The following is a 27,388-nucleotide window of genomic DNA, read 5'->3' on the forward strand; positions in this document are numbered from 1 at the left end:
CACAGCCTGGGGCAGTGGGTGGCACAGGGGTGGTGGGTGCAAGGACAGAACCCAGCAGTAGCACCCACAGCCACTGCAGCTCCCTGCCAGGTGCCTTCCTGGTGTTCAGCTTTAGAGGCATGAAACACCATTCCCCATCTCAAAGGCTTTCTCTCCCTCCTGGCACCACCACAACCTTCCAGCCTCCATGGCCAGGCTGAGCTCACCAGCCCATGGGAGCTCCCAGTGAATATTTCTGCTGCCTGACTCATTCAGAGACACCTCTGATGTGAGGAACAAGAGAGAAAGCAGAAATGCTCCACTGACCCACTTACTGTAGGGAAACCCAGGGGAGGAAAGCAGGCTCACTTTTGGAACCTCCTCCATGTCAGTATTTCTGGTCTGATGCTAGGGCAGATCCATCAGGGATAGATTTCCTGGATACTCAGGGGTGCTGATGGCACCAGCCCTGCTGCACTGCTGTTACTTGGGGATCTTTGTGTCTGAGTTTGCCCATCCAAGAACTGCACTGGGTTGCAGTCCCTCTTCGCTGGGGTGCAGGAGCTTGGAAGTGCTGATATAAGGGGCACTGCCTGGTTCTCCAGACAGATCTGTGCCATGTAGCACAGCTGTTTTCCTGGTGCCAGGAAGGGTGAGTGCCCTGTGCATGGCTGCTGCTTCTGAGACACTCAGTGTTCCTGAGAAGCTGTCAGTAATCACTTGTTCTCTCACATACACACCAAAAAAAGCTCCAGAAGAGATTAGACACAGTTCAAATGATTCTGAGTAATTTTATCTGCCCCAGACTGTTATTGTTCTGAGAACTGCACATTTCAGGGAAATAACCAGTGCTTTCTGTGTTCATGTGGGTTCTTGGCTCTGGCAAAATATGTTTCACTGGGACTCTCCATGGCAGGAGCCTGTAGTGGCTTTTCCATCACATTTGCACAGGAGTTTGATGCCCTTGGGGATGGGCAGATGAGCAGGACTGGAGTGCCAATGCCTCTCTGCAGCTTCCTCAAAGGCACAGCTGGTACCTGGCCCAGTCATGGGTGATGCTGACAGTTTGCAGAGGCTCCCAGAGGGGTTTGCGGGGCCCTTGGAAACTCCACAGCTGTTAATGGCACACACTGGCTGGGACTATGCTCTTGCTGGGGCATGTGGGGTCCAGGGGGACATGGTGGGCCAAGGAGGAGCTGGGCTCCCTCTGGATGTCCTTGGCCTGATTTGCTCCACACTGGCTCTCCTGTGCCTGTACAAGCTGCCACTGTGTGCAGCTAAGGCCAGGATCTGCACCCCCTCCCCAAGTTACTTCCAATTTTCACACCTGGATTCCCTTTCCCACAGCCTTGAATATCTTGATAATATTTTCTTTCTGCCCCCCTGGGTTAGACCTTGTCTCTCAGGTTTACTCTTATTTCTCTGGGCCAGGAACCTGGACCTGCCTCCCAGTAGCTGAAAATGGTTAATTCAGCACTTACCAGTGTCACAACCATTAATTTCTGGCTGTGTCCAGGCTCCTGCCACTGCAGCCCCCAAGGGATTGTTTTCCTGACTGTCCTCTGTGATCTCTAGATGTCATCCCATGGTGCCCAGAATCCCTGCCAGGGTTAGGATCAAGAAGTTTCTGTGTTGCCCCATGCAGAACTCCAGAGTTGGAGCCCCCCTCCTGGCAGCCTGTCCCAACCCTCCCACACGCCCATCCCATGCTGCCACCCCTCAGCTGCCCTCTTTGTAGTCATGTTGTCTGCTTGGCCATGCTTTCCCCAACTGCTTGTTTCTGGAAGCCTTTCCAGGTGAGTCTCACAGCACCAGGAGATTCTCAGATGGGATGACTAAAATAAAGTCACATCCATAGCAGGGGACTCTGAAAGTACAGCCCGGATTTCCCATATTTCTACCAGAAAACTCTCTTCCCTCCAGTATTGAGTGCTCTTCTGCTTCACTGCAGTAGGGCAGGATGCAAAGAACCCTGGGGCATCCCCAAGTGTGACACACCACTTGCTTTGCCCCAAAATAGTTGCTGGAAAAAGTGAGGTGAGTTGTTGCTCACAAAGAAAAGGAGCCCCAGGCTAGTCATGGAGACAGCTGTAGGTATACAAGCTGGAGGAAATGTTTCTCACTCACTCTTTGCCTTCCCAGGAGCAAGGTGGGTGGTGTGGGGGAATCAGTTTCTGCCCTGTGCTGAGGGTTCATGTCAGAGACCCCCAAAAGCCCATCCCTCCACTGTCTCCTCTGTGTCCCTCTGTTTCCCAGTCACAAAGACCTGTCACATGGATGCTTCTGGGACTGTCACCAAAGGGGTCACTGCCCCTGTTGCACTCCTGCTGCCCTGTGACATGATTTATGGGACATTTCCCCACCTCACTCATCCAGGGGATGCTGGGACCATGCAGGGCGTTCCTCCTCATCTTCCTGCCTTCGTGAGCCAAGGGACAACCCCATGGTAGCGTGTGTGCCTGAGCACACGTGTGTGCATTGATGAGGAGAGGGGGATTTCATGGGCTTTTAAAAAGAGAGATCGAAAATTTGTGAGTAAAATGAAAGAAATTTGCAAAAATATTTCAGTGCATCTTCTCTGAGCTCTACTGCAGGACCCTGGGAGAAGAGGAGCAGCTGGTGGGAAGGGGACTCCAGGGATTGTCCCAACCCACTCCTTCCCATGTGGCTTGAGGCAAGGTTGTGTGGCCACATCATCACTGTTTGGGGTGCAGGCATCCCAGAGACAGGGATAAGTCACCTGTGTACATCTGCAACCCTGGCAACCTGCCCTCCTTCTCTTCAGAGGTGACAGAGAAGGTGAGACCAGGCAAAGACCACACCTAAATTCTGTTGCCTCTTCAACCCTCCCTTTCCTCATCTTGGTCCCAGACAGGAGCCAGGACACTGAGTCAGCTGGGTCCTGCAGCGGAACTTACCGCTGTGCTTGCCCTCCCTTTCCTTTTGTTTTTTCCTCTCCTCCTGCCACTGCCAGAGGAAGAGCAGGAAAGTCCATCATTCACGTGCTGCTCTTGGCACAAACCTGCTCAAGCGATTCCCACTCCTGACATCTTTGGGAAACTCTTCAGTGCTCCGAGTGAGTCTGTGGGTGCTGGTTTTAAATCATCACCTCCGGTGGATTACAACAGCTGGCTGAAGAAGATAAAGGCTTTTCTCTCCTCTTTCCTTTCTCATTCCTTCCTTTTCACTTTTCCTCCCGAAGCCACAGTGGTTCCCAGCTGGGAGGCATGGTGCTGGTGGGAGCCCTGTGCAGCCTCCTGCTCCTCTGCCTGGTTGAGGAGGGCATCAGCAAAGTGAGAAGATACTACATTGCTGCAGTGGAAACCGCCTGGGACTACACACACAGCGACCTGCTGTCCGTGCTGCAGGCACCTGCAGGGTAAAGCTCTTCCTTTTGCTGTTCTAGAACCCTGCCCTGGGTGTTCTGCCACCCTGGCAGGTGGCACTGTGAGCTTGGCTCCAGGCAGGCAGGTACATGGGGGATACCTGGCAAGGTGGGTGCACTGAGCTGCTGGTACAGCTGGGATGGGGTGGTGTGATGGGGAGTCACTAAGTGCCAATCCTGATGAGGGACAGGTGGAATTGAGAGAGTAAGATGCATGGCTGCTCTGCGTCACTGTTCTGCACTGTTTTATCTTAATGCCATTTGCTTATGACCCTTTAATATCTGTGCTAGGAGCCACGAGCTGATTTTCCACCTGTGCTTTCTTTTCTGCTCTGCATCCTGGGGGCTTTGGGGAAGTGTGAGGGGAGACAGACTCTCTGGGCACTGCAGAGGAGGATTGGCTGTGCCTCCCAACATAACTCTGAGCAGCAAAGGCTTTCCACCAAGTCTGCCTCTGGTAAAATCCAGCTGTAGTTATTTATATCTATGTGTAGATTACATTGCTGGGGCTGAAATTTTTCTTTAAGGAAATGAAAATAATTTGTAGTGTTCAGGCAAAGAATGGTATTTGTGCACAGTGGCAAGAAGGAGGAGGGCATGGTGGCTTTGCCTGTGTACTTTGAAGTAGGAAGGAGAAATGGGAGTTGCATTGCTCAGGCATCAGGATGATGTTGTCTGAAGACACAGATGACTTGGACATGCATTGTTGTGAATGTTCTGAGATCAGGAAGGAGAATGGAGCTGGATGGCTACACTCTCTGTGCCCATTCCCTCTGCCCTGTTTCCTTATCCCCTTCCCCAGACTCTCTGCTGAGGTGGTATCAGCCCATGACCCCATCTCAGACCCAGAGTGGCGTGAGCAGCAAGGAGCTGTGGTCAGGCACTGGAAGCCAGGCTCTAGGGATGATCCAGGTCAGCCTGACAAGCTGCTGTAGTCACTGTATGCCAGTTATGTTGGTTTTTTCTCCTTTTGATTACTTCAGTAGGAAAATTGCATCCAGCACTCATCATTTTCCTAATCCCCCTGCCCTGCTATCACTGATGTTGCCCCCAGATCCATTAGGCTGTGGCAGAGATAATGACTTCATTCACACTCTTAATCCAGCCCTGTGGGTTTCCATTTCAGCACTGGCTTTATGATGCACTCGGGCACTATTTCTGACCCTGGAGTGACTCAGGGACCTGACCCTGCCTGGGGATAAGTGGGGCATTGGCAGGCAGTGTGAGGTCACTTGTCCTTTTCTAAAATGGGTGAAGATAACATTGGCTGTCAGAGAAACTTGCTGGTGTGTTCCAGCCTGGAGAGGCAGAGAATTCCTGGGCAGTGCAGCTCCTGGGGAAGCTGTGATGGGAGCCAGGCTTTGCTTGTGGTGGCTGTTCCCAGCTGAATGATGGTGCTTTTTCCGTGGCCCTGCAACCTCAGCCCAGTTCCCTGCAACAGAGAAGGGCACAGAAAAATAACCAGGCTGGATATAAGGGGCATGCAGGAGTGAGCCAGGAAAGCTCAGCCCTGGAGCTGGGCTGTCTCTGAGCTCTGTGTGTGTGGTGTCTTCGTTCCACATGTTCTCCCTCAGTGTACCAGCATCTCCAGGCAGGACCTCCAAACCCCTTGTATGTATCCAGGGCTTTATCTGGCATGTTTGTAGAATGCTCTGTGAAATTAACAGGCTACAACACACCAGGCCATAGCTGCTCACACCTTTCCCATAATTTCAGTTTCTCTTCCTCCCCAACACAACCCCACCAGCAGGATCAGAGCCAGGACCAGCACACCCTGCAGTGGCCCCAGGGATCTCAGCTCAGACATGGAGCTGGTGGACACGTAGCAGCAGCCCATGTCTGCGTGTTTTGGCAGTGCAGGATGTCTCCCAGCTCCAAGAGATGAGCAGATAGTGTGGCTAACAATGCTGATCCAAGGTGCCAGAAACTTATCGGCCTGCCTCAGCTTCAGCTGCCATTGGGGAAGGAAGTGCACAGGGACCCTACGTACAGAGGATTGGCCAGAAGAACTTTGGTCAGGCATCCCTGGGCTGAACTCTGCCCTGTGGGCTGTCTGTCTCCTGTGGGCTCTGCTCTGCCAGCACTGGGACCCAGCACCAGGTCCTGTTGTCACTAAGTCCCCTCCCAGCCATGCCCCTGCATGCCAGCAAAATCCCCCCTGGCTCCAGAGGATTTCTGCCTCGTTTACTGCAGAATTAGCGGGACCAGACCATCATATCTCAGGGCTGCATTCTCAAAATTGGAGTTTCTGTGAGCTAGAGATTAAGGCACAGCTTCCCGAGAGTGGACAGCTGAGTTGCTGCTAGCAACCCTGCAGCTCAGCTACCTCCCAGTGTGGGGACACACTGCAGAGCAAAACTCGGGCTGGACCCCACTGCCATCAAACCAGGAATGATAATGGTTCATGGGCAAAGTCAGCTGCATGCAGTGGCACTGCTCACTGGGGCTGTGCCTGCTGGGGGCTTCCTGCCAGCCTGGACGTGGGGTTATAGGATCTGGTGCCTGCGGGGTTATAGGATCTGGTGCCTGTGGGGTTGTAGGATCTGGTGTCTGTGGGGTTATAGGATCTGATGCCTGCGGGGTTATAGGATCTGGTGCCTGTGGGGTTGTAGGATCTGGGTGCCTGTGGGGTTTTCATGGGCTCCCATCCTGCTGTGCCCCTGAGGAGAGCGGACCCCACAGCACCCTCCAGCTGCAGGTGGCTTCCAGCCAATGTTGTGGAGGTGAGTGTGTATTGCCTTTCTTAAATTTGAGTCACTCTGTCTCCTTCCTCTTCCGCTTGGGGAAGAGTCCCGAAGGGAGAACGCTGCTCGAATGAGGGCTTAGTCAGAGCAGGACAACAACCTTCCCTGCTTCTTACGTGGGGAGAAAATACCACCTGCCTTTTGCTCCAAACAAAACAAGGCTGGAACGGTCTGTCTGGTTACTGGAAATGGTCTTAGTCCTGGGGCTGATAAGTCAGCCTCTAAAATCCTTGAAGAAATTCATGCCTTTGTTATGCTGATAAATGTGCTGGATTCCTTCTGGAAAATGAATTTGTTAAGCTTCTTACAGACAGAAAGTGGCCAGCAGAGATAAGTGGGGTGTGAGATACATTCAAGGCTCCTTTATCTTCCTGCTGTGAAGTGTAAATCGCATTTTGGGCAGAAAAGAAACAAATGTGGGGACATTGCTCAGACACAAAGCAAGCTGCCACTACCTGCCAGCAGTCTGACAGTCTCTTTCCTGGAGGGGAGCTGGGGAGGATGTGAGTTACACTGATTTACACCTGAAGGTGCTGGGGTTTGGGTGGAGTGGCTGCAGGGCAGAGGTCACCATGGCACTGCCAATGCTCTGTGTCTCGCTGCCAAGAAAACATGAAGCTGGACAAGGCATGAGACAGAAGACTGGCAGCAATTCCTGCTGCTGTGCCCTGTCCCAGCTGCATCTGGGTATGGCCTTGTGTCTTCTGCCATCATGACTAACACCACAACACTAATCACTGCCCTGGTGTCATCTGTATGCTGAGTAAAACATTTCCACTCATACCTGGGAGCTGTCAGGAAATCCAAAAGACACAGCAGGGTGAGCAATCCCTGGGGCTCCAGCAAGCAAGCTGGTGGGAAGGGAAGGAAGAGGATGGCTGTTGTCCATGCATGGATGGGTCTGTGCAATCAGCCTTGGCTTTTCCTTCCTCCTGCAGCATTTTGGGGCATGGGGGCCCACGTCCCCCCCCAGTTGGTGTCCCTCCCCGGTACAGGAAAGCTGTTTTTGTGGAATACCCTGATGGCTCATTCACACAGCCCAAGCTCAAGCCAGCATGGATGGGTAAGAAGCGCCTGCAGTGTGGGGAACTGCAGCAATACTTGACAACCACCAAACTCATCCTGGGTTGGGTGCTGGCTGCTCTTCAGCCAGGAGCAGGAAAGCACCTGGGTGGATCCCAGTATGGCAGAGCTCCTGGGAGTGCAGAGAGCCTTGCTGGAGCTGATGCAGTTGATGCTGCATCAGCCCTTTTGGGGCTTCTGGCAGGGTGTGAACTGCCTGACCCCAGCTCCCTGACTTTATTGTCTTATCCCTTCCAGGTCTTCTAGGCCCCACCATCCGAGCAGAAGTCTATGACACAGTGGTCATCACGTTTAAAAACCTGGCCTCCCGCCCCTACAGCCTCCATGCTGTCGGGGTGTCCTACTGGAAGGCGTCAGAAGGTGAGCTGGGCAACACCAGGTGCTGCAAGTCCTTGTGCAGCACCTCCTGCTCTGCCACCTGCCTGCCAGGTGTGCACAACTCCCTCACCCTTCTATTCACCTCCTTCTTTGAGGACAGATGGTGACAGAGATGGCCTAGCCTGGGGGAGCAACATGACCATGCCCAGCTCATAAATGAGCTGAGCAAACAGTGCAGAGCAAACCTCTATCAGTTATAGTGGTAATACACAGGTTAAACCTAAGGTTGGATGCTTAGGGCAAAGAAGACTGCTGTCCTCAGGGCGGGTGGTGGGTGCACAGCCCGACATGTGAGTCTGGCATGGCTCTGCTACTGCCCTGAGACCTGCCACTGCCTGTGGGATGGAGAGGGGCTGTGTTCTGGGGTGGAGGAAGGGGCATTTCTGTAGCCACCATGTGCTGGGAATGAACCTTCAGTGACATCTGGCCATTTCTTTGGTTTTAGGAGCAGGGTATGAGGATGAGACCAGCCAGCCTGAGAAGGAGGGGGACAGGGTGGATCCTGGGAAGACACACACATATGTCTGGGAAATCCAGGAAAACCAGGGCCCGACGGATGACGACTCCACGTGCCTGACCCACTCCTACTCCTCCAACACCAACAGTGTGAAGGACATCAACTCTGGCTTGATTGGAGCCCTGCTGGTGTGCAGACCTGGTAAGGGCATCACAGGGTGGGGACAGGCCACATGCAACCATTAATTGAAAAGCTGAATAATCACAGATGACTTCCTGAGGCTGAGCATGGCAGCGGAGTCAGTGAGCTGTGCTCAGTGGAAGTGCACCTGGGGTTCAGTCTTGAAATCCTGATGGCACAAGGTACAAGAAGATGTGACTAGAGTAAGATTTGTCATCCCTGGCTGAGACATATCCTGGAGGTAGTTGTCCAGACCCCTCTGTGGTCACTGGAAATGACTGGGCACTGTCTGCAGGCTCCAGTGACTCACCAGGAGCAGCTCCTCCAGTGAGAAAAGGCCTAATAGGAGGCAGTACAAATTGACCTTTTGGTGCCTTCTGGGGGCAGCTGCCTCTCAACCATGGACTTTTGGGGACTGCAAGATTGGAAGCAGGGCTGTTGTAATTTTGTGAGACAATAACAAAAGTAAACCACAGTCTGGGCTTGGTTTACCAGTTCTTGAAGAGCACAGGAGAATTCTCTGGGTGGCGCTTGCTGACCTTTAAAGAAATCCATCTCATTGCATCTTGCAGGAACCCTGGCCAGTGATGGGAATGAGGGCCAGCAGAAAGAGTTTGTGCTGCTCTTCGCAGTGTTTGATGAAGGTAATTGCTGACTGGCTGGTGTCAGACCCTGCCTTCAGCCAGGTCTGGGGAGTTTGCTTTGCCGTGTGTGAGCACAGCTTCTCAGCACCCACACTCCCTCCTAAGGGTTTCAGCCTGTACATCCTCCCCAGCTGGTGTGCTCCTGGAGCAGTACAGCCCCTGCTTCTCTTCCCCAAGTGCAGGGAGCTTGCAGCCCCCCCAGCTCTGCCATCCCACGCCCTGGCCTTGTTCCCATCACACAGGCTAAGGGGGGTGTCATTCCCTGTCACATGTAGTGGTCACCCTCTCACCCATGCAGAGCCATGGCCAGGTGTGCTGTGGACTTCCACAGGGACACCAAAGGTCTCAGGACCTCCCTGAGAAGGTTTATTTTTGCTTTAAAATGCTCTCAAGTGAAAGCTGGCTGTACCCTCCTCTCTCCACAGGGAAAAGCTGGTACTCTGAGCAGGGTTCCTCAGCAGCTGCTCAGCCCCAGGCTCACAACAGGACGGAGCTGCACACCATCAATGGCTACATCAATGGCTCACTGCCTGGTGAGTCCTGGTGGGACAGGAACAGGGACAGGGGTGGGGACATGGGAGCTGCTGGGAGCAGGGGTGGAGCCAGGTCTGTAAACTTGAGTAGCTTGGGAAAGGATGTAAGAAAAGAGATCAATAGGAGTTTCCAGGTGATGGATCTGTTAGGCTGTGTTCACCTCAGAGAGGGTCTTATATTTCAGCTCCTTGATCTGCCTCTCCCGTTTACAGCAGGGCAGGAGCTGTTTCCAGCTCTGTGTGCTGCCAAGCGCAGCTGATTTCCTTGGAGGTCTCCAAGAATAATGCTGGTAGCAGAGTTTTATCTTTTGTAGCCCTGTGAACAAGGCTGGAGGTAGCAATTTAGGTCTCACTAAAACACAGGATTTTGGGAATAGAGCCATGGAATCATTTAGGTTGGAAAAGACTCTTAAGATCATCAAGTCCAATGGTAAACTTAATATTGCCAAGTCTACCACTAAACCATGTCCCTGAGTGTCACATATACACATATATAAGTCTTTTAAATATCTGGACAGCCTGTTTCAGTGTTTGACAACCCTTTCAGTAAAGAAATCTTTCCCAATATCTGACATAAACATCCCTGGTACAGCTAGAATGATAAGGTCTTCTCACAGACTCCTTTTCTTCAGAAGAGCAAAAGAAAAGGCTGGGTTTGATCTCAGTGAACACAAAAGTTGCTGTTTTCTGGTGTTCTCCCTGGAAAAGATCCAGACCTGCCAGGAGTGAGGAACCTCCAAGGCAAACTGGGAAACAGTGTCAGGAGAGTCATTACCACCAGCAGCTTTGGTGAACCACAGCCTAAAACCTCCCACTTGGGTCTGGCTGTTCTCCAGTAAAAGACAAAAGCAAAACTCTCCTAAATTCCCTGTCCTGATAAGTTCATAAAGCTTAAGAGCTGAGGAAACCTCACGGTCAACCACTGTGTCTACACAGTGAGTTTTTCTGGAGAAGTTATCCACCTCCACTCAGCATCCCCCTCCCTGGATGCAGGACCTGGCCTGAGAGGTGTCTGATGGAGAGCTGGAAATGGAGAGCTGAGGGCCTCAGGATGGAACCTCCACCCAGTTTCCTCCCAGGGCCTTGGGATCTGTTCCAGTCACCTCTGCACTCTGCCAAAAGCATGTGCTTGACACTGCATTTGCCTTTGTTTGGCTTGAGCTTCCAGGAACTTGCTTTTCACTTCCCTGCTAGATTACAGAGCCCTTCAGCACACATCAGTTTCTCCCCAGGAAAGTATTTTTACAAAGCAGTCCAGTTCTTTCCCATTTCCTAAGCACACTGAGCTCTTTTGAGCTCTGGGGAAGGAATTTTCTCCAGCACTCAAATAATCCTGGTGACCCCTCTCTGCTCTTTGTGGTATTTCAGCTACTGCTGGGGACATGCTGGAGCCCTGCTCCACATGCCATGTTTTAGTATCAGCCTTGCCAGTGTTGGGATGAGACAAATGTGATCAGGAGAGATTGGATTCTCCTGTCCAGTGCCCATTTTCCCTCTGTGTAGAGTCAAGGAGCACATCTCTCTCTTTTGCTACTGCATCCCGCTGTGAGCTCCTACCAGAAACCCTCCCAAAGTCCCCCAGTCTGTAAATCTAGGCTTATCTCAGGGGGATGATGTGACCTGTGCCTCTGTTTTGCTCAGACAATCCACATTCACATGTGATTTCTCCAGCTTGAAGCCAGCACAGGAGCAGGAGACTCTATCAGCATGTGTCAGGCTCTGAGTCTATGGCACCAAGAGTGGGGACAAGGGCTGGACACAGTGCTGAGTCCTGGGTGCTTTCCTTGTCTCCTGGCAGGTCTCACACTGTGCCTCAAGAAGAAGGTCCACTGGCATGTGATCGGGTTGGGCTCTGGGCCAGAAGTTCACTCCATCTTCTTTGAAGGCCACACATTCCTGGTGAGAAGCCACCGCCTCAGCAGCCTAGAAATCTCCCCTGCCACATATCTCACAGCCCAGACCATGCCAGGAACAGCTGGCTGGTTTCGGATGTTCTGCCAGATTCTGTCCCATCAGCAAGGTAACCTTTTTTCCAAGAGCTTGGGGGAAAGGCAGTTCAGGGGATGGCCTGGGTTCAGGGTTCTGTGCTGTGCTGCAGCTCCAAGGCCCCTCCTGCTCCATCCACCTGCAGCCTGGCCCATACCAGATGGTGTGGCTTGATCCGTATTGGCCCATTTGATGAGAACAGTAGTGGAGAAGATTTCTCCCAGGCAGGGCCTGGGTGAGAGTGCCTGCCTGTATTGGCACATCAATGTGACCCTTTGTGCCTGGCTTGTCTGAACCCAGCTGGCATGGAGGCCTTTGTGAAGGTGGAGGAGTGTCCTGAGGAACGCCTGCTGAAGACAGGGAACCTGTTAAATGAGCCAGAGGACCTGGATTACCCTGAGGAAGATGAGGAAACTTACCATGTGATCCAAGTGCGCTCTTTTGCCAAAGACAAGCCCATGACCTGGACTTACTACATTGCAGCTGAGGAAATGGACTGGGACTATGCTCCTGTGAAGCCAGTGTCTCTGGACAGGTGAGAGTGGGCATTTGTGCTCATGAGGCTGCTCCTCAAGGCAGCTCTGCCAGCTCTTCCCCAGAAATTACTTTTCATTCTGCCCAACCTGGACAGTGTTATTCTCCTTTATTAACACTAACAGTATGGATGCAGGACAAGAATGGTCTTGGGGATGCCATGGGAAGGCAGGACCTGGCTTTGCTCCATTTTACCAAATGCCCTGCAGAGACATTTGTCTCCAGGGCATTTGTCTCTCTGCCACCAAGGCCTCTGGAGTCAGTCCCTTCTGAGCAGACAACAACTGCTGGTGGCCTTCTCAGCCATCTGCCAGGTCCTTGGATGATGGAAGGTCTTGCTCTGTTTCTGGCAGTGTCCTGCATGTGGCCACTTGCTCTTTTCTTTGCCTTTGCCTGCAGAAACATGTCCAGCCTGTACCTGGAGCCTGGCCCACAGCGCATCGGTTCAAAGTACAAGAAAGTGATGTTTGTGGAGTATGAGGACGGAACCTTCAGGAAGCGCAAGGTGTCCAGCCAGCAGGACAAGGGAATTCTGGGGCCTGTCATCAAGGGGGAGGTGGGAGATCAGTTTAAGGTAAGAGAAATCCAGCTTTCCACCGTGGAAACTTCAGGGCTTGATGCTGTTCCTACTAATAGCTCTTGGCTTGTGGCTAAGGTCTGACTTAATTTGTTCAGGTGCTCTCTCATGTTTGGCAATGTTCAAATTCACAGGAAAGGCAGATGTTACTGGCAGCTTAAGGTAAATACTCTCAGTAAGATGCACAGGATATGGCCCAGTCCCTCTGATTTTGTTGCAGGTGTCTTAGGAACTGTGTGAGTTAATACATGACACATGGCATCCAGCACCTTCCTCTGAGGCAGGAGTGTCCTCTCATCCTCTGCTCTTCTCCATCTCTTTGCTGTTACCTCACAGCACTGGGGACTGTCACTTTTGTCTCCCAAAGAGCCTCTCCCAACCACTTGACTTGTTTGCAGCTGGGAGGAATGGGATGGTTTCCAGCAGCTTCACATTTCTGCTCCCTCCCTGGGGTTCCCTGTGCAGTTGTGGGCATGTGACAGAGCTATTTAGAGAAACAAAGGAAGGGCTTCATGCAGTGAAGTGGGGAGCACTTTAAAGCTCTTGACTGCTGTGCATACTTAATGTCCTGGTCTTCTGAGGCCTGGATTGATGGACCTCTTCTGGCTCATATGTAATGTAAGACTAAAGACAGCAACTTTCTCTTAATAAATCTGATATTTTCATGCCCTCCTTAAAGCAGACACCTACCAGAACAATGGACAGTATACATTTCCATCCCAGAGAAATTGTGGTTTTTTGTATTCTGACTTTGTGGTCCCAGGCATGCCCAGGTCCTTCCTGTTGATCACTGACAGGTAGCCAACCCCAGGGCACTGCTGTCAGGTATTTCCCCCTCTGCAAAGACATTGAGAGCAGCTCAAAGGGCTTACAGGAATCAGAAACCACCAAACATTCCTGCTGCCTGTCCTCGTTTCAGATCGTGTTCAGGAACCTGGCCAGCCGACCCTACAACATCTACCCCCACGGCCTCACCAGTGTCAGGCCCTACTACACTAGGAAATCCTCACAAGGTAAGGCAGCCCTTGGGAACCTGGGGTATCACCTGGCCACTGCCATTTTTCTGGGCCAGAAGGGTTTCCTAAAGCTTATAGTAAGAGTGGTTGTCCATTCATCCAAGCAGGTAAACTCTACAATCCCAGGGATTATGATGGTTCTAGTTTCATGTTCTCTTTGGTGCCGTGTAACCCTGTCTTTGGAGAACTTCAATGATGAGAGGGAGAAGGGGCATTCTCAACCAGGGAGCTGGGACCATGTTACTTGGTCCACCCTGGAGGCCTCCACTTTTTGATGAGGCAGGAATCACCCTGGTGATCCTCCCTGTATTTGTACTTCATTTACAGCCCTCATTCCCTGGGCTCCCTCTGACCTCCATTTGTGTGGGAATTCACTGTGACTTAGACTCTCCCTCTTGCAGCTTTGTAGTATTTTTTTTTATTATTTTTATTTTTATTATTTTTTTTCCCATGTTTAATTCTCAGAACTGTTTTCACCCCTTGTTATTTTGCTCCCAGGACCATGACTTGTGCAAGGCCATCCCACATCCCACCAGGACCCTGGGATGGGCATGGGTGGTTCCTTCTGCAGCCTGTGTGGCCAGAAGACCTTTCTGAGCTCTTTTAAAAAATGGGATCACCCCTTGCAGGAGCAGCCCAGACATAACTGTTCTGTTCTTGGGTTGTGTGTTGCCAGAGAAAGATGTGAAGGACATTCCTATTCCCCCTGGGCAGTCATTCACCTACAGCTGGAGTCTCACCACTGAGGATGGCCCAACAGAGGCAGACCCTCGCTGCCTCACCCGTTTCTACTACAGCTCCATCGACCCCGTCCGAGACACAGCCTCAGGCCTGATTGGGCCCCTCCTCATCTGCTACAAGAAGTCCATGGATCAGAGGGGAAACCAGGTGGGTCTTTCCTTTGTTGCCTCAACTTCTAGGCTGAAAGGCTGAAATAACTAGGATGGGTGAAATATTTAAGTAAACCCAAATTTCTCTGTCCTGTTTTCTTCAACTCCTAATGCCTCTGCCTTCCCAGTCCTCCCTTGCATGCTCTCTTTTCCCCAAATCTGCACCCTAACGCCTGTGAAATAGCACTAAACTTCTCTATGCACCCAGACTGAGACCTGACAGCTACACTGGGCAGCAGGGGTGCTCTGATCAGACCAGGAATAATTTCTTCCCTCTCTTTTCCAGATAATGTCAGACAACATGAAGTTGGCACTGTTTTCAATCTTTGATGAGAACCACAGCTGGTACCTGGAGGAGAACATCAAGAGGTTCTGCTCTGATGCAGCCCATGTGGATACCCAGGACCCCCAGTTTTATGCCTCCAATGTGATGCACAGTGAGTACTCAGCCAGGGGCTCCCTGCAAAGCCCCTGCAGACACAGGCTCATCCCTGCCCCAGGGAAGGAGCAGAGGATACACAGCAGCTCAGCAGCCACGGGGAGAATTTGGTCTTGAAATGTTTCACCCCTGCCCTCTTCCAGCTATTAATGGCTTTGCATTTGACAACCTCCAAACAAAACTGTGCCTGAACGACGTTGTGTACTGGTATGTGCTGAGTGTTGGGGCCCAAACAGATTTCCTCTCCATCTTCTTCTCTGGAAACACCTTCAAGCGCAACATGGTCTTTGAGGACGTGCTCACTCTTTTCCCGTTTTCTGGAGACACAGTCATCATGGGTTTGGAAAAGCCAGGTGAGCAGCATGGGCTATCCTGTAAACCATGGGCTTGGCACCCCAGCAGAGATCAGTGAGCACCTCCAGCCAGTTCTCTGGTGCCCAATTCCTTTTGTCAGCTCTGAGAGCAAAGGGATCCCCAGCCTGCTGGAACAGCAAAGTGACAGACAGTGATTAAATTTTTCAAAGCTTAAATCAAATAAATTGAATTACGGCATTTTACTTAATTAGTAGGGTGTGTTAAGGTCACACATGCTGCCAAACCAGTAAGCTGGCTGCAGTAACATGAGCCTGGTGGACATTTGCAATCTTGGCTCCAAGCTTGGAGGTCAAGGGGAGTGGCAGTGCTGTCCCTGCTGTGGGTTCAGCTGGTCATGCCATTTATCTCCACAGTTTTGCAAGGACAGAAATCACAGCCATGGAGAAGTCTGAGACAAGATTTGCTTAAGAGTTCAGTTATGTTTCCCCCCACTCAGCACATTTTCCTTAGTGCTGGCAAAAGCAGTGCTGTCAAACCATTTCCTCATTCACAGTGAAGACAGGATTTACCATGTGGTTGCAACACCGATATGATGGTCATGAGCACTGCACCCTGAGCCAAGCTGTCAGGGTTTCTAGACACCTCAGGAAGCTTTCTACAGCCCAGCCAAGCCTCACATCCGTTTGAGCTCGGGTTCCTGTCTGATCAGAGGCAGAGCAGCAGCTCAGCCGGCAGCAGGTGGCAGCTCTCTCCAGTAGCAGAGCCCAGAAATCACACACCTCACCCTCTCTGCTGGGAGCAAACACACTGGCTGGGGATGTGAGTGAAAGGGAGCCTTTCCTTTCTTTCTCCTTCAATGGGAAAGATGTAGTGACTGTCTTTGGGAGGGAGGTGTGTTTGACAACACCAGGATGACTTTGGGGGTGGGTTATGGTGCCTGCTGTGCTGGAGGCTCCGTGGCTTCTCACTGCATTAACTGCTCTCACCAAGCTGTACTTGGGCCCTCACTGGTGTGTGTGGCTCTCTAAGCTCTGCCAGGAAACACCAGCCCTGCTGATGGTGCTTGTCAGGCTCTGATGTTGCCAGCAACACCATGGGTCTGGCTGTAAGACACTCTAGGGACTGTGAAAGCATGGAATCACTACCATGAGCCAGAGGCTTCCTGAAAATACAGGTTGCACTAGCAAGGGAGCAGCATGGGAATAGCACCTCTTCCGATTTCCCACTGAAGTGGGCTGATGGTGTCCTTCTGCCCTCTCTTGAGACAGGTGTCTGGACTCTGGGGTGCCTAAATCCTGATTTCAGAGACCGAGGGATGCACGCCAAGTTCACGGTCTCGGAGTGCCAGCAGGAGCAATACACTGATGGGGAAGATTATGTGTATCCTGATGATTATGAGGCAGAGGCCTTTGAATTCCAACCCAGGGGCTTCTCTAAAAGAAAGAAGTTGTGTGTGAATGAGCAACTGAACAACACCACCTCTTCCAGAAATGAGACTGAGAGGAAAAGATTGTGCCTGACAGAACATGGGGCTGTGCTGAGCAATGATAGGATTTCTGATACCTCTTCCAATGGAACATCAACATTTTTAGGAACAATGGCAAATCCACATGATATTTCCATGTCTTCTCTGCCAGAGACAGACTATGAGCCAGTGTCCTATGAGGCCTTCCTGGAAGATGAATTGTCAAAAGTTATCAGCCAGGATGAAGGGTTTGGAGCAATCCCGCCTGGAGAACACTCAGTGAGTGTCAGTGGAAGGGTCCATGGTACTGTGAGCTCACAAGATCAGCAGTGGCTGCACCAAGCCACAGCAGCTCCAGGAGATGCTCTGGCAGGAACAAAAGTGACAAAAATCCCAGAGGTGCAGGAGCCAGTAAAAGAAATGACAATCCAGCCTAGTGGTAGGATAGAGAACCTGGAAGAGACTCAGAAGACAAATCCTCATGCAACAAACTTGTGGGACTCCATTGCTTATGCTGCTGGCAAAGCCCCTCTTCAGAACAGGAGCGCAATACTCCAGAATGATCTGGAGTACAACCTGGCACTTCAGGATGTGTCTTCACAGGGTAATGAGGACAAGCTGCTAAAAGGGGCTGATAAAATACCCTTTAACCTGTATGACTCAGAGCAGACAATCAGTACAGCACCATCTTTAACTATTGATCACAACTCTTCCTCCACATTCAACAATCTTTCTGCACCTCCAGATGAGACAGAAAATAATAGGATTTCTCATGCTGTGGTTCAGAGTTACGCCATAGAAAGCAATTATTCATCAAATGACCTAGATGCTAGGCTGGAAAAAAGGCTTCCCAAAGTGGCTTCACAAGGCTTTTATGAAACTTTTGAAGAGCAAAATGTTTCTTTGTCAGACAAACCTGTACAAGGAGAAATCTTCACAGATGAGAGTAACTCCTTGCTTGCAAAAAGTGGCACAAAACAAGCCAGTGGACTTGCCAAAGGCACCAGCCTTCTAGACACCACCTTTGCAGACACCAATGACCTTGAGCCATCCAGCTATGTAATGACAGAAGAGAGGGATGAAGTAATTTTGAAAGAAGTGTTTCAGGATGCTAAGGAATTAGCAGAGCTGGACAGTATTGGCTTTTCTGAGTCGAATGTTGTGACCAATGACACCAGGCCATTCCCAAATGGTTTCTTAAAGAGCTCTGAGCAGTTTCTGAGACACAGAGTTACAGCCAGAAGCACGAGCAGCCCTGATGAGAGACCTAAACATGCCAGGTCACGGGAGAGCAGAGGTTTGGGTCTTCCCAACACCAGCAGCAGGAAGCCCCTCTCTGATGGTAAGACAGCAGAGCAGGCTCTGGCCAGCCAGCCCCCTGAGACAGAAGTGAATAAGGAAGCCCCAAAGGCGTGTGGACCTCATTCTCCTTTTTGCATCACTCACCTCAAAAAGAGGTCCTTGGTATCGAGTGACACCTTGCCTGAGGTGATGCAAAGCCTGGAAGAAAATTCCAACACAGTTGAGGGGGGGCTACACCCAGGCAGGGGTACTGTACAGGCTGATGAGATGTATCCTAAAGGGGGGCTGAGCACAGATGGGGGGGCACAGGGCAGCAGGGAGGGGGCTCAGCGCAGCAGCCGCTCCCTCCCCTCATGGAGAGCACCAGAGACAGGACCAGCAGTGACAACGAGCAGCTCAGAAAGGCAGGTGGCTGCTGAGGCTGCAGACCTGGCCTCAAACTGGGACCCAGTCTCCCCAGGGGCTGTGGTGAACATGGGGGGCTTGCATAGCCCAGCTTTGGGTGAGCTGCAGCCAGGCAGAGCTGCAGTGTGGGGGCCTCCTGGGAGGGAGCAAGGTCTGGGGAGAAGCCAGATGGAGGAGGAGACAAACTCTGTGGAGCAGCTGGGTCGGTTCAGTCCTGAGCCTCAGCAGCTCAAGGCCAATGCCACAGAGGACCATGTGCCTGGGAGAATGTCTGGGCAAAGCCCAGAAGGAATGTCTCTGAAATCAGCTATCAGAGAGAACTGTTCACTGTCTCCAAGTCGTTCCCCTCACAATGACAACAGCACTGAAAAGCCAGAACAGTATGTGCAAGACACTCCTCAGGGATGTCAGGAGCTCAGCAGGGAAGATGTCCTCAGAGAAAGAGGGAAGACAGAGGGCCAAGGCCTAGGAGAACCCAAGGAAGATGGGGAAAGCAACAGCACAGCTGGGGAGAGGAGCCACAGCCCAGGACACAGGGAGGAACCAGCCCTGAACAATGGCACACATCCTAGCCCCTCAAAGACTGCCAAGACAGACTATGATGACTACAGCAACACAGAGCAGACCATGGAGGATTTTGACATGTATGGGGAAGAGGAGCATGACCCACGCTCCTTCCAGGGGGAGATACGGCAGTACTTCATTGCAGCAGTGGAGGTGATGTGGCAATATGGGGACCAGAGACCCCAGCACTTCCTAAAAGCAGCGTAAGTGTGATTTTCCTGCATGCATTCCTCCTGCACTGCATGGCATGGCATGATGCATGAGATGGCATATCCTGGCAGGCAGGATCACAGTTCTGTACCAGCACAACCCAGGGGCAGGATGCTCCCAGCATCTCCCCTCCTGGGGAGGTTTAAACCTCAGAAACTTTGATCTTCCTTGCAAGTGGGCCAGGGATGCTCTGGCTCTGTATCCCCCTGACCTGTAACAACCCTGCCATGGCTGTCCTCACTAGGGGACAGTGTCACTTGCCTTACCTAGCTGTCATCCCCCTGCAGGGACCCCCGGAGGAGCAGGAGTAAGCACTCCTGGCAGTACCGCAAGGTGGTTTTCCGGGAGTACTTGGAAGGTTCTTTCACACAGCCAGTGCAGAGGACAGAGCTGGATGAACACCTGGGCATCCTCGGGCCCTACATCAGGGCAGAAGTTCAAGATGTCATCATGGTGAGTAGAAAGTTCCCATCTCCTATAAAACCATAAATACTCCCGTTGTTGGTAGTGTTCAGCCAGAGGGAGTGCTGGGGTGGGCCTGCAGGCTCTGCAGTGCCCATGGGCTAACCTTCAGGGCTTGGGGACAGAAGCTGCCTTGTTGGCATGTGAATGGCGCCAGACTGGGAGGCAGAGGCACCATTCAGAGGGACCTCAGGGGCTGGAGGAATGGGCCAGCAGGGGCCTCAGAGTGTTCAGATGCAAAGCCTCACACCTGAGACAGACCCGACCTCTGCAGCACATGGCCTGATCAGCACCTGGGCTCCATGGGGAGCCTTTTGGGTGAAGGGATTGCAAAAAAGGGTAGTGAGATAAGCAGGGCTCAGCTCTTTTAGGTTCTCTACATGAGGGCAGGCTTGGGCTTCCCACACTACCAAAAGTCCTTCAACATCCACCTGAGAAGGAGATGAAAGGCTCAGGACTTGTGTCTCTGAAGAAGTTGCCCTGTTTTCATAGAAATCTTCACCAGGGTGGATTCAGCACCTTTGGGCTCCAGAGACAGTAGGGTAGCTGACCTTGTTTACACTGAGCAGGAAAAGGCCCTCATCTAACAGACATAAACCCAGGAGGTGCTTTCCACCAGAGGTTGCACTGCACAGCTACAGCTGGTGGTTAAGCAGGGGTTGGCCACTGCATGGAGACGAGCTGGAGGTCTGGGAACCAGAGACATCCTTCCCACCAGCTGGCTGGACTCACCACCAGGGTCCAGAGCACTGTCAGCATTGCTCCCTCACATTCCACTGCTTTGCCTTCCCTCTGGTGCAGGTGACATTCAAGAACCTGGCCTCAAGACCCTTCTCCTTCCACTCCACACTGACAGCCTATGAGGGCACAACACAGCAGGGTGGGGTGGTGCCACCCGGGGGCCAGCAGAAATACTCCTGGAAAGTCCTGCCCCAGATGGCACCCACCACACAGGAGTTTGACTGCAAGGCCTGGGCTTACTTCTCCAACGTGGATCTGGTAGGTGGGAGTCTCCATGGGGCATCCCAGGAAGGGGAGGGGGGCAGCATGCCTGGGTCCTGCCTGTGAGGTCAAGGAATTTCCTATGGGGCTGTGCTGAAAGCAGCCTGGGGCTGTGTGGATTCTCAAGTGTCTAATACAACGATGAATACATGCTGCTTCCCTTCCCTTCCCTTCCCTTCCCTTCCCTTCCCTTCCCTTCCCTTCCCTTCCCTTCCCTTCCCTTCCCTTCCCTTCCCTTCCCTTCCCTTCCCTTCCCTTCCCTTCCCTTCCCTTCCCTTCCCTTCCCTTCCCTTCCCTTCCCTTCCCTTCCCTTCCCTTCCCTTCCCTTCCCTTCCCTTCCCTTCCCTTCCCTTCCCTTCCCTTCCCTTCCCTTCCCTTCCCTTCCCTTCCCTTCCCTTCCCTTCCCTTCCCTTCCCTTCCCTTCCCTTCGTTTTCACCCCTTTCCCCAGTTATTCCAGCTTATGAGACTTGCAGGAAACCAGCAATGCACAGTTCCCTTACCCCTATGCCAAATCTGCCTGAATTTGGCCCCTGGGTCCAACGCAGTAGGGACTGTTGGACAGTTGGACAGACAGACACCATGCACATGCAGACACTTGCTGCTCAGCCTTTCTTAGCTCAGGGCAGAGTGGGGATGCCTCAGTGAACCCAACACGTCCTTCCCTCCCTGCACGTGCCCCAGAGGGGGGAGCCAGGCCAGGGATGCAGATGAGTTCACTGCTTTACTCTCTGCTGTGCCTCTTGCTGGCACCAAGGGAGGCAAACTCTTATTTCCTTGGCTCCCTGGCAGGAGAAGGACCTGCACTCAGGCCTCATAGGGCCACTGATCATCTGCAACCGTGGGGTGCTGAGCTACGTTTCCAAGAGGCAGCTGGCTGTGCAGGAGTTCTCCCTGCTCTTCACCATCTTTGACGAGACCAAAAGCTGGTACTTCCAGGAGAACGTGGACAAAAACTGCAACTCTCCCTGCCAGCTCCAGCAGGACAGCCCTGACTTTAAGAGAAACCATTCCTTCCACGGTGAGGATCCTTGCCCTTTCCATCCCACAACCTACATTGGGATGGAAATACCCCAGAGCCTTTGAGCCCCTCCTGACTGCTGCCTTTCCCAGCCATCAACGGGTACGTGAGTGACACCCTGCCTGGGCTGGTGATGGCCCAGCAGCAACGGGTCCGATGGCACCTCCTGAACATGGGCAGCACTGAGGACATCCACTCTGTTCACTTCCATGGGCAGCTGTTCAATGTCAGGACTGGCCAGGAGTATCGCATGGGAGTCTACAACCTCTATCCTGGTGAGATGCAGCACAGGCACTGTGCATCCCCGTCTGCCAGGGCTTCATGTTTGTGCCATTGGGAAGTTTCTGTGGGGGAATACCAAGGAGGGGGAGTGGATCTGGATTATTCTTTCCCTGTGGGTTGCACAGCACTTGGTACAGTGGCACCCCATTACAGGCAGTAACTTCCCTCTGCTCTGCTCTCCATTTCTGGCCAGGTGTTTTTGGGACAGTGGAGATGTGGCCCTCACATGCTGGGATCTGGAGGGTGGAGTGCAAAGTGGGAGAGCACCAACAAGCTGGAATGAGTGCCCTCTTCCTCGTGTACGACCTGAGTGAGTGATTTCTTTGTGCCTGACTGACCTGGGCACAGCCATAACCAGCGTGTATTTGAGCTTCCTTCCCCAGATCTCTCAGCATTTCTCTTGGAGTGATCCATGTGGGATCTTGTGGGTTTTCACTCTGAAAGAAAGTCACTACTTCAGGCCAGCAGAGAGAACAGAGTCAGGACAGAGCTGGGGTGGAGGCTGGGAGAACAGCTTCATCAGCCTGCAAATATTTACTCCAAGAGCTCTCCTGAGGGTCCCAGGACCTTCCATAAAATGCACTTACCCAAGCAAGAGCATGCATGGGCAGGTTCCTGCCTGTGCTGTCAGTAAGGTACAGAGCCCACCTGCCTAGCCATATATCAGGAGGTAAACTGAGGCACAGAGCAATGACAGAAGGCTGAGTAATGCTGACTGACTTCAGGTCAGTCTAATAGAAATAGCTCCAAGAGCAACAGCAAAATCCACAGTAAATCTCTGACTGCACCCCAGAACAACATGAGTTTCTAACTCACCATAAAGTAAGGACTGGGAAGTGGTGTGGGAGAGTAGTATTTTATCACACTATGACAGTCTCTCTCCTGTTTCTAAAAGAGTATTAAATGTCAGCCAGAAAACGTTGCTGTAAGTTAAAAATCCTCTTAAAAATTTGCATTTTCCCCAGGAGCAAATTTTCCATTTGACACACGGTGGAGATGCCAAGGTGTGACAAGTCCCTAATAATAATGGTTATTATAAGAGACAAACATCCCTGTGCTCAGCAGACCAGAAGAGAGATAGAGAGAGACAGGGGTGTCAGGTAGACTTTCCTTTAGCAATGTGATATTTGTTTTCAAAAGATGCTGCCTAGCAACAAACAGGCACAGGAGCAAGATGTAGGTTTAAGGAAGAGACACATGTCAGCACTGCTGGGACATTAGGACATGGGAATGAGAGGTCGTGGACTCAGGGAAAGGAGTTTGGCAACAGGCACCTGTGTCTGATGCTGGAAACTCTCTGCTCTTGACATGGGGGGTGTGAGCAAGAACTTCTGGCTATCCTTAAAATTCAGGGATGGATGTGGAAGTCTCTGAAACCTATCCCTTGGTGTGACAGAAACAAGCCTGGGAGCTCCTGCAGGCTTGCAAACCTCCATGAGCCTGAAGGCTGGTACCCAGCCTAGACCTTTGTTGTCTAACCAACTCTTCCTGGTTTTTGCCTTCCCCTGTTCCCTGCAGACTGCCGGAACGCCCTGGGTATGGCCTCAGGTGGCATTGCAGACTCTCAGATCACAGCCTCGGGGCAGTATGGTGAGTAGCTGGAGGGCAGGTGGGGGTCAGGGCAGCTTCTGCCTGCATAACACACGCGTTTGCCTGCCCCAAGTTCTGCTGCACTGAGTCCCTGGTAGTGGAGTCCTTCCTCCATCCATGCCCATGCCAGCATCTCAATCAGGACCTGGAGCTTTCCCACACGCCTGGCCCATTGTGCCAGTGCTCTGCCTCCCTGTGTGTGGCTACTAAACCCCAGGGTGATCCTGTGGATGGACCTCTCACCACCTCAGGCAGCACCAAGGGCCAGCAGCACCCTCGTGTCTGTGCTCTCTCCTTGCAGGGCAGTGGGCTCCTTCCCTGGCCAGGCTGGACAACAGTGGCTCCATCAATGCTTGGAGCACGGACCGCAGCAATGCCTGGATCCAGGTAAGAGGGGCTCTGTGTCTGGGGGCATTGCAAGGCCACGCTCATGCAGAAGGGCTCATGGATGGGCAGTGCCGCTCCAGTTATGTCCTGCTGTTTCCTCTTCCTTCTGAGGGGAGCACTAAGATCCTAATGGCAGCTGCTCTGGTCAGGCTGTTGCTGGCCTGACTCCCATATCCATCCTGAGTGCAGCAGAAGAATCACTTGACGGTCCAGCTGCAGCACTGGATTGTGCAAAAATCCCCCAAAGACGCCAAGGCAGAAGAGCTCCCCTCTCCAAACAGCTCTCCCCTGCTCACTCCCAGCTGTTGGGTGACTTGCACCCTTTATGAACAACTGTTTTATTTACTGTCATAACCAGTGCTCAGCTATGTCAGGAGGAGGCCAGTTTGAGGGTTTGCAGGGCATTGCCTGAACATGGCTTGAGTTTTCAATCAGAATTGAATCCCTGACTTTCATTCTCAGGTGGATCTTTTGCATCCCACCATTATTCACGGCATAAAAACCCAAGGGGCCCGACAAAAGTTCTCCAGCTTCTACGTCTCCCAGTTTGTTGTGTTCTACAGCCTCGATGGGCAAAGGTGGAAGACATACAAGGGGAATGCCACAAGCACACAGATGGTAAAGTGAAGAGTCCTGAGCAGAATGGGTTGTCCTGGAGTGATGAGGGCTGGGGAACTCTGTACACAAGACAGAAACCTCCTGAGCCCCTGAAGTTAGGGCAGGAACAGAGACCATTCAGTGCCAGGTGACTGAATCACAGATCTGCAAGGGATTCACTGTCTGTGCCCATCTGTCTTATTTTAAATTGACTGAGCTACCTCTTTCCACCATCCCAGGTGGCTGTGAGATCCACCTCTCAATGTTATGTTGTGTTTTACTTAGAGCTAGGCATAAAATTCTACCTGAGTATCTTTTTTTGACCTCAAAGGCAAATTTGCCTTTCTAAAAATATTGTGCAGATGCAGAGGATTTGGAGAATCTATAGTCACTAGAAAAACCCACAACCTAAATATGCATAAGCTGATCAATCCATTGGGAGAAGAGTAGCCAGAAAAGCCTCCATTGTGTGCACTGTCTGTGGCCACAAATTCTCCGAGGTTCAAATGTTTGAGGACTGACTTTTTTTTCCCTTCTTTTTCTCACCCTTCTTTGGTGAAAATATAAAACCAAGTTAATTTGCACAGACTCAAAGTTTCTTCTTCCCCTTTTCTTTCTCAGTGGCCCACTCACTCTTCTTTGGCCTGGATCTCATTTCAAATCATTTCCCTGGGTTGTAAGGATGGTGATAAGATACAGAAGTGCCAGACATGAACATTCTTCTCCCCAGTAATTCTTGTCCTGTCCATCTCTCTTTCCACTGGTACAACAATCCTTTTGCTCCCTTTCCCTGCAGCTGTTCTTTGGAAACGTGGATGCAACTGGAGTGAAGGAAAACCATTTCAAGCCCCCAGTTGTGGCCCGGTACATCCGCATCCACCCCACCCACTACAATATCCGGGCCACGCTGCGCATGGAGCTCCTGGGCTGTGACCTCAACAGTGAGTCCCACACACACAAACCAAACCCAAAAACTGGCCTCTGCCCTGCTGGGTGCCAGCCCCACGTGTGCCAAGACTCCCAGGCAGTTGTGGAGGTGGCACGAGGGAGGTGGAGATGGCACTGAAGTGTTCAGGGAACAAAGCTGGAAAGTCTCGTTGTGGCCTTAGAGGTGACAATACCAGAGGGAGAGCCTGGGGCCAGCTCTCACCAGGTTTTTTAGTGAAGCACAGGAAACTTCCAGCAGCAGCTAAGCTGATAGATGAGGAGCTGCTGCCTCAGTCTGGGGGATCAGGAAACAAGCAGAGACAGATGCTGTTGGCTTTTACTCTGGTTTTGCCAGTGAATGAGATGGCTCTGAGCAACAGTGCAACCTGAGGAAAGGCTGCCCTGAGATCCTTTCTTTGGCTTTGACATCTGCTCTGCAGCAGCTAAAAGCAGCAGTGGCTGTGCTGTCAACCCATGTCCCAAACCTGCCAGCAGGCTCTGAAGCAGCTGTGCACAGGTACACCTGTGCAGAGTGTCTCCCTGCCAGGTATTCTTGACCTTTCCCTGGAGACGGGTTCTCCTTATGTCTCTTTACACTATAAATTCTTCACATTCCTCTTAGATAAAATCTCCAGGGAGAAAATAAGGTAGGAGTAGTTTGGCCAGAGCCATGCTGCACACGGGGCCCCAAGCAGTGTGGGGACCATGACACTGCAGCAAGGCACAGAAGAACCTGTAACCAGGGAAAAGGGCAGCTGGAGCAGTGAGCAGGCAGAAGGCATCTCCATGATGGGTCTGTTCTAACCCCTGACAAGCATTGCTCCTCTCTTTCAGGCTGCTCCATGCCCTTAGGAATGGAGAACAGAGGGATTCCTGATGAGCACATCTCCGCATCCTCCCACAGTGAAAACGTCTTCTCCAGATGGAAGCCTGCCCTGGCCCGCCTGAACCTTCAGGGCAGGACCAATGCCTGGAGGCCAAAGGTAGCCTGAGCAAGGAGATACCAGGCAGGGAGCTGGGATTCCAGCAGGGAATTCCAGCCCCTAGTCAGGGCAGTGTGGGAAGTGTGTGCAGCCACATGCACTATGCAAGCTGCACACTCACTGCCATGCTGAGTTAGCACCCAGCAGCTCCAACCAGATGCCTGGTAGGGCAGGTGAAGCAGAGGGAAGTGCAGGGCCAGCTTGGCTTCAGCTGCAGTGAGTGTGGCTTTCTCATTGCTGCTGGAGGGTTGAAGGCAGTCTGTCCTTCCCTAGAACAACAGCCCCAGAGAGTGGCTGCAGGTGGACTTCGAAGTAACCAAGAAGGTGACTGCAATCATAACCCAAGGTGCCAAAGCCCTCTTCACCCAGATGTTTGTGAAGGAGTTTGCTGTCTCCATCAGCCAGGATGGTGTGCACTGGAGCCCAGTCCTGCAAAGTGGCAAGGAGAAGGTAGGCAGAGCTGCTCCATGGCCAGAGCCCATGGCCACCTCCAGGGCAGCAAGCACAGCCCTTGTCAGCAAACATGCTCACAGGATTTCTTTTCAAGAGCAGTGAGCCAGCCTGTGCTTCTTCCTTCCTTAAAGCATTCCAAGGGGTGTTTTTATGGGTTGATCCTGTCCTCACTATGTCAGCAGAGGAAAGTGCATCCCTGGTTTCTCTCTCCTCTCCAGATTTTCAAGGCAAACCAAGACCACCAGAGCACAGTGACAAATACCCTGGAGCCCCCTCTCTTTGCCCGCTATGTGAGGATACACCCCCGCCAGTGGCACAACCACATCGCCCTGCGAATAGAGTTCCTTGGCTGCGACACTCAGCAGGAGTACTGATGGCTGCAGGGCCAGGAAGAGGCAGTGCCAGCCCAAGGACACACATCCCACCAGACACTGAGACCTCCCCAAGGCTGGAGCCTTCCTTCCAGGGGCCTGGCTGCCCCTGCTGCTGGGGAAGGGAAGGGCTGCAGAGCTCTGCAGTGGCTGGGTCGTTATCTGCCTTTTCCTGTGTCTACCAGATGTCATATACTCAGATGTAATGATGAAGAATTAAACAGTAATT

At 52.1% G+C, this 27,388-nt stretch overlaps 1 protein-coding gene across 2 annotated transcripts; it reads left to right on the forward strand.

The window, feature by feature from the left end:
• Positions 1–2,974: 2,974 nt before the first annotated feature.
• On the forward strand, positions 2,975–27,388 carry F8 (coagulation factor VIII). Of its 2 annotated transcripts, XM_083876354.1 has the most exons (27): positions 2,975–3,055; positions 3,182–3,358; positions 7,047–7,171; positions 7,429–7,551; positions 8,015–8,227; positions 8,779–8,850; positions 9,276–9,383; positions 11,182–11,403; positions 11,670–11,904; positions 12,303–12,477; positions 13,400–13,493; positions 14,173–14,384; positions 14,673–14,823; positions 14,969–15,178; positions 16,409–19,079; positions 19,374–19,539; positions 20,350–20,547; positions 21,341–21,569; positions 21,662–21,844; positions 22,045–22,161; positions 23,370–23,441; positions 23,743–23,828; positions 24,291–24,446; positions 25,222–25,366; positions 26,187–26,335; positions 26,609–26,785; positions 27,007–27,388. In XM_083876354.1, exons 2-27 carry the CDS (start codon positions 3,207–3,209, stop codon positions 27,160–27,162), a joined length of 6,597 nt encoding a protein of 2,198 aa, XP_083732480.1. In that variant the 5' UTR covers positions 2,975–3,055; positions 3,182–3,206; the 3' UTR covers positions 27,163–27,388. The 2 variants fall into 2 exon arrangements, with proteins under 2 accessions (XP_083732480.1, XP_083732479.1); XM_083876353.1 differs by having other exon boundaries at positions 2,995–3,358.

Source organism: Zosterops lateralis (assembly GCF_965231275.1).
Source record: "Zosterops lateralis genome assembly, chromosome: 21".
NCBI classification, from domain to species: domain Eukaryota; kingdom Metazoa; phylum Chordata; class Aves; order Passeriformes; family Zosteropidae; genus Zosterops; species Zosterops lateralis.

Excerpts from the sequence above, each read along its gene's own strand:
- F8 (XM_083876354.1), top strand. The coding sequence starts at position 3,207 with ATGGTGCTGGTGGGAGCCCTGTGCAGCCTCCTGCTCCTCTGCCTGGTT. Across the intron at positions 3,359-7,046 it reads GTGCTGCAGGCACCTGCAGG|CATTTTGGGGCATGGGGGCC; the intron begins GTAAAGCTCTTC and ends TTCCTCCTGCAG. Across the intron at positions 23,829-24,290 it reads GCAGCAATGCCTGGATCCAG|GTGGATCTTTTGCATCCCAC; the intron begins GTAAGAGGGGCT and ends TTTCATTCTCAG.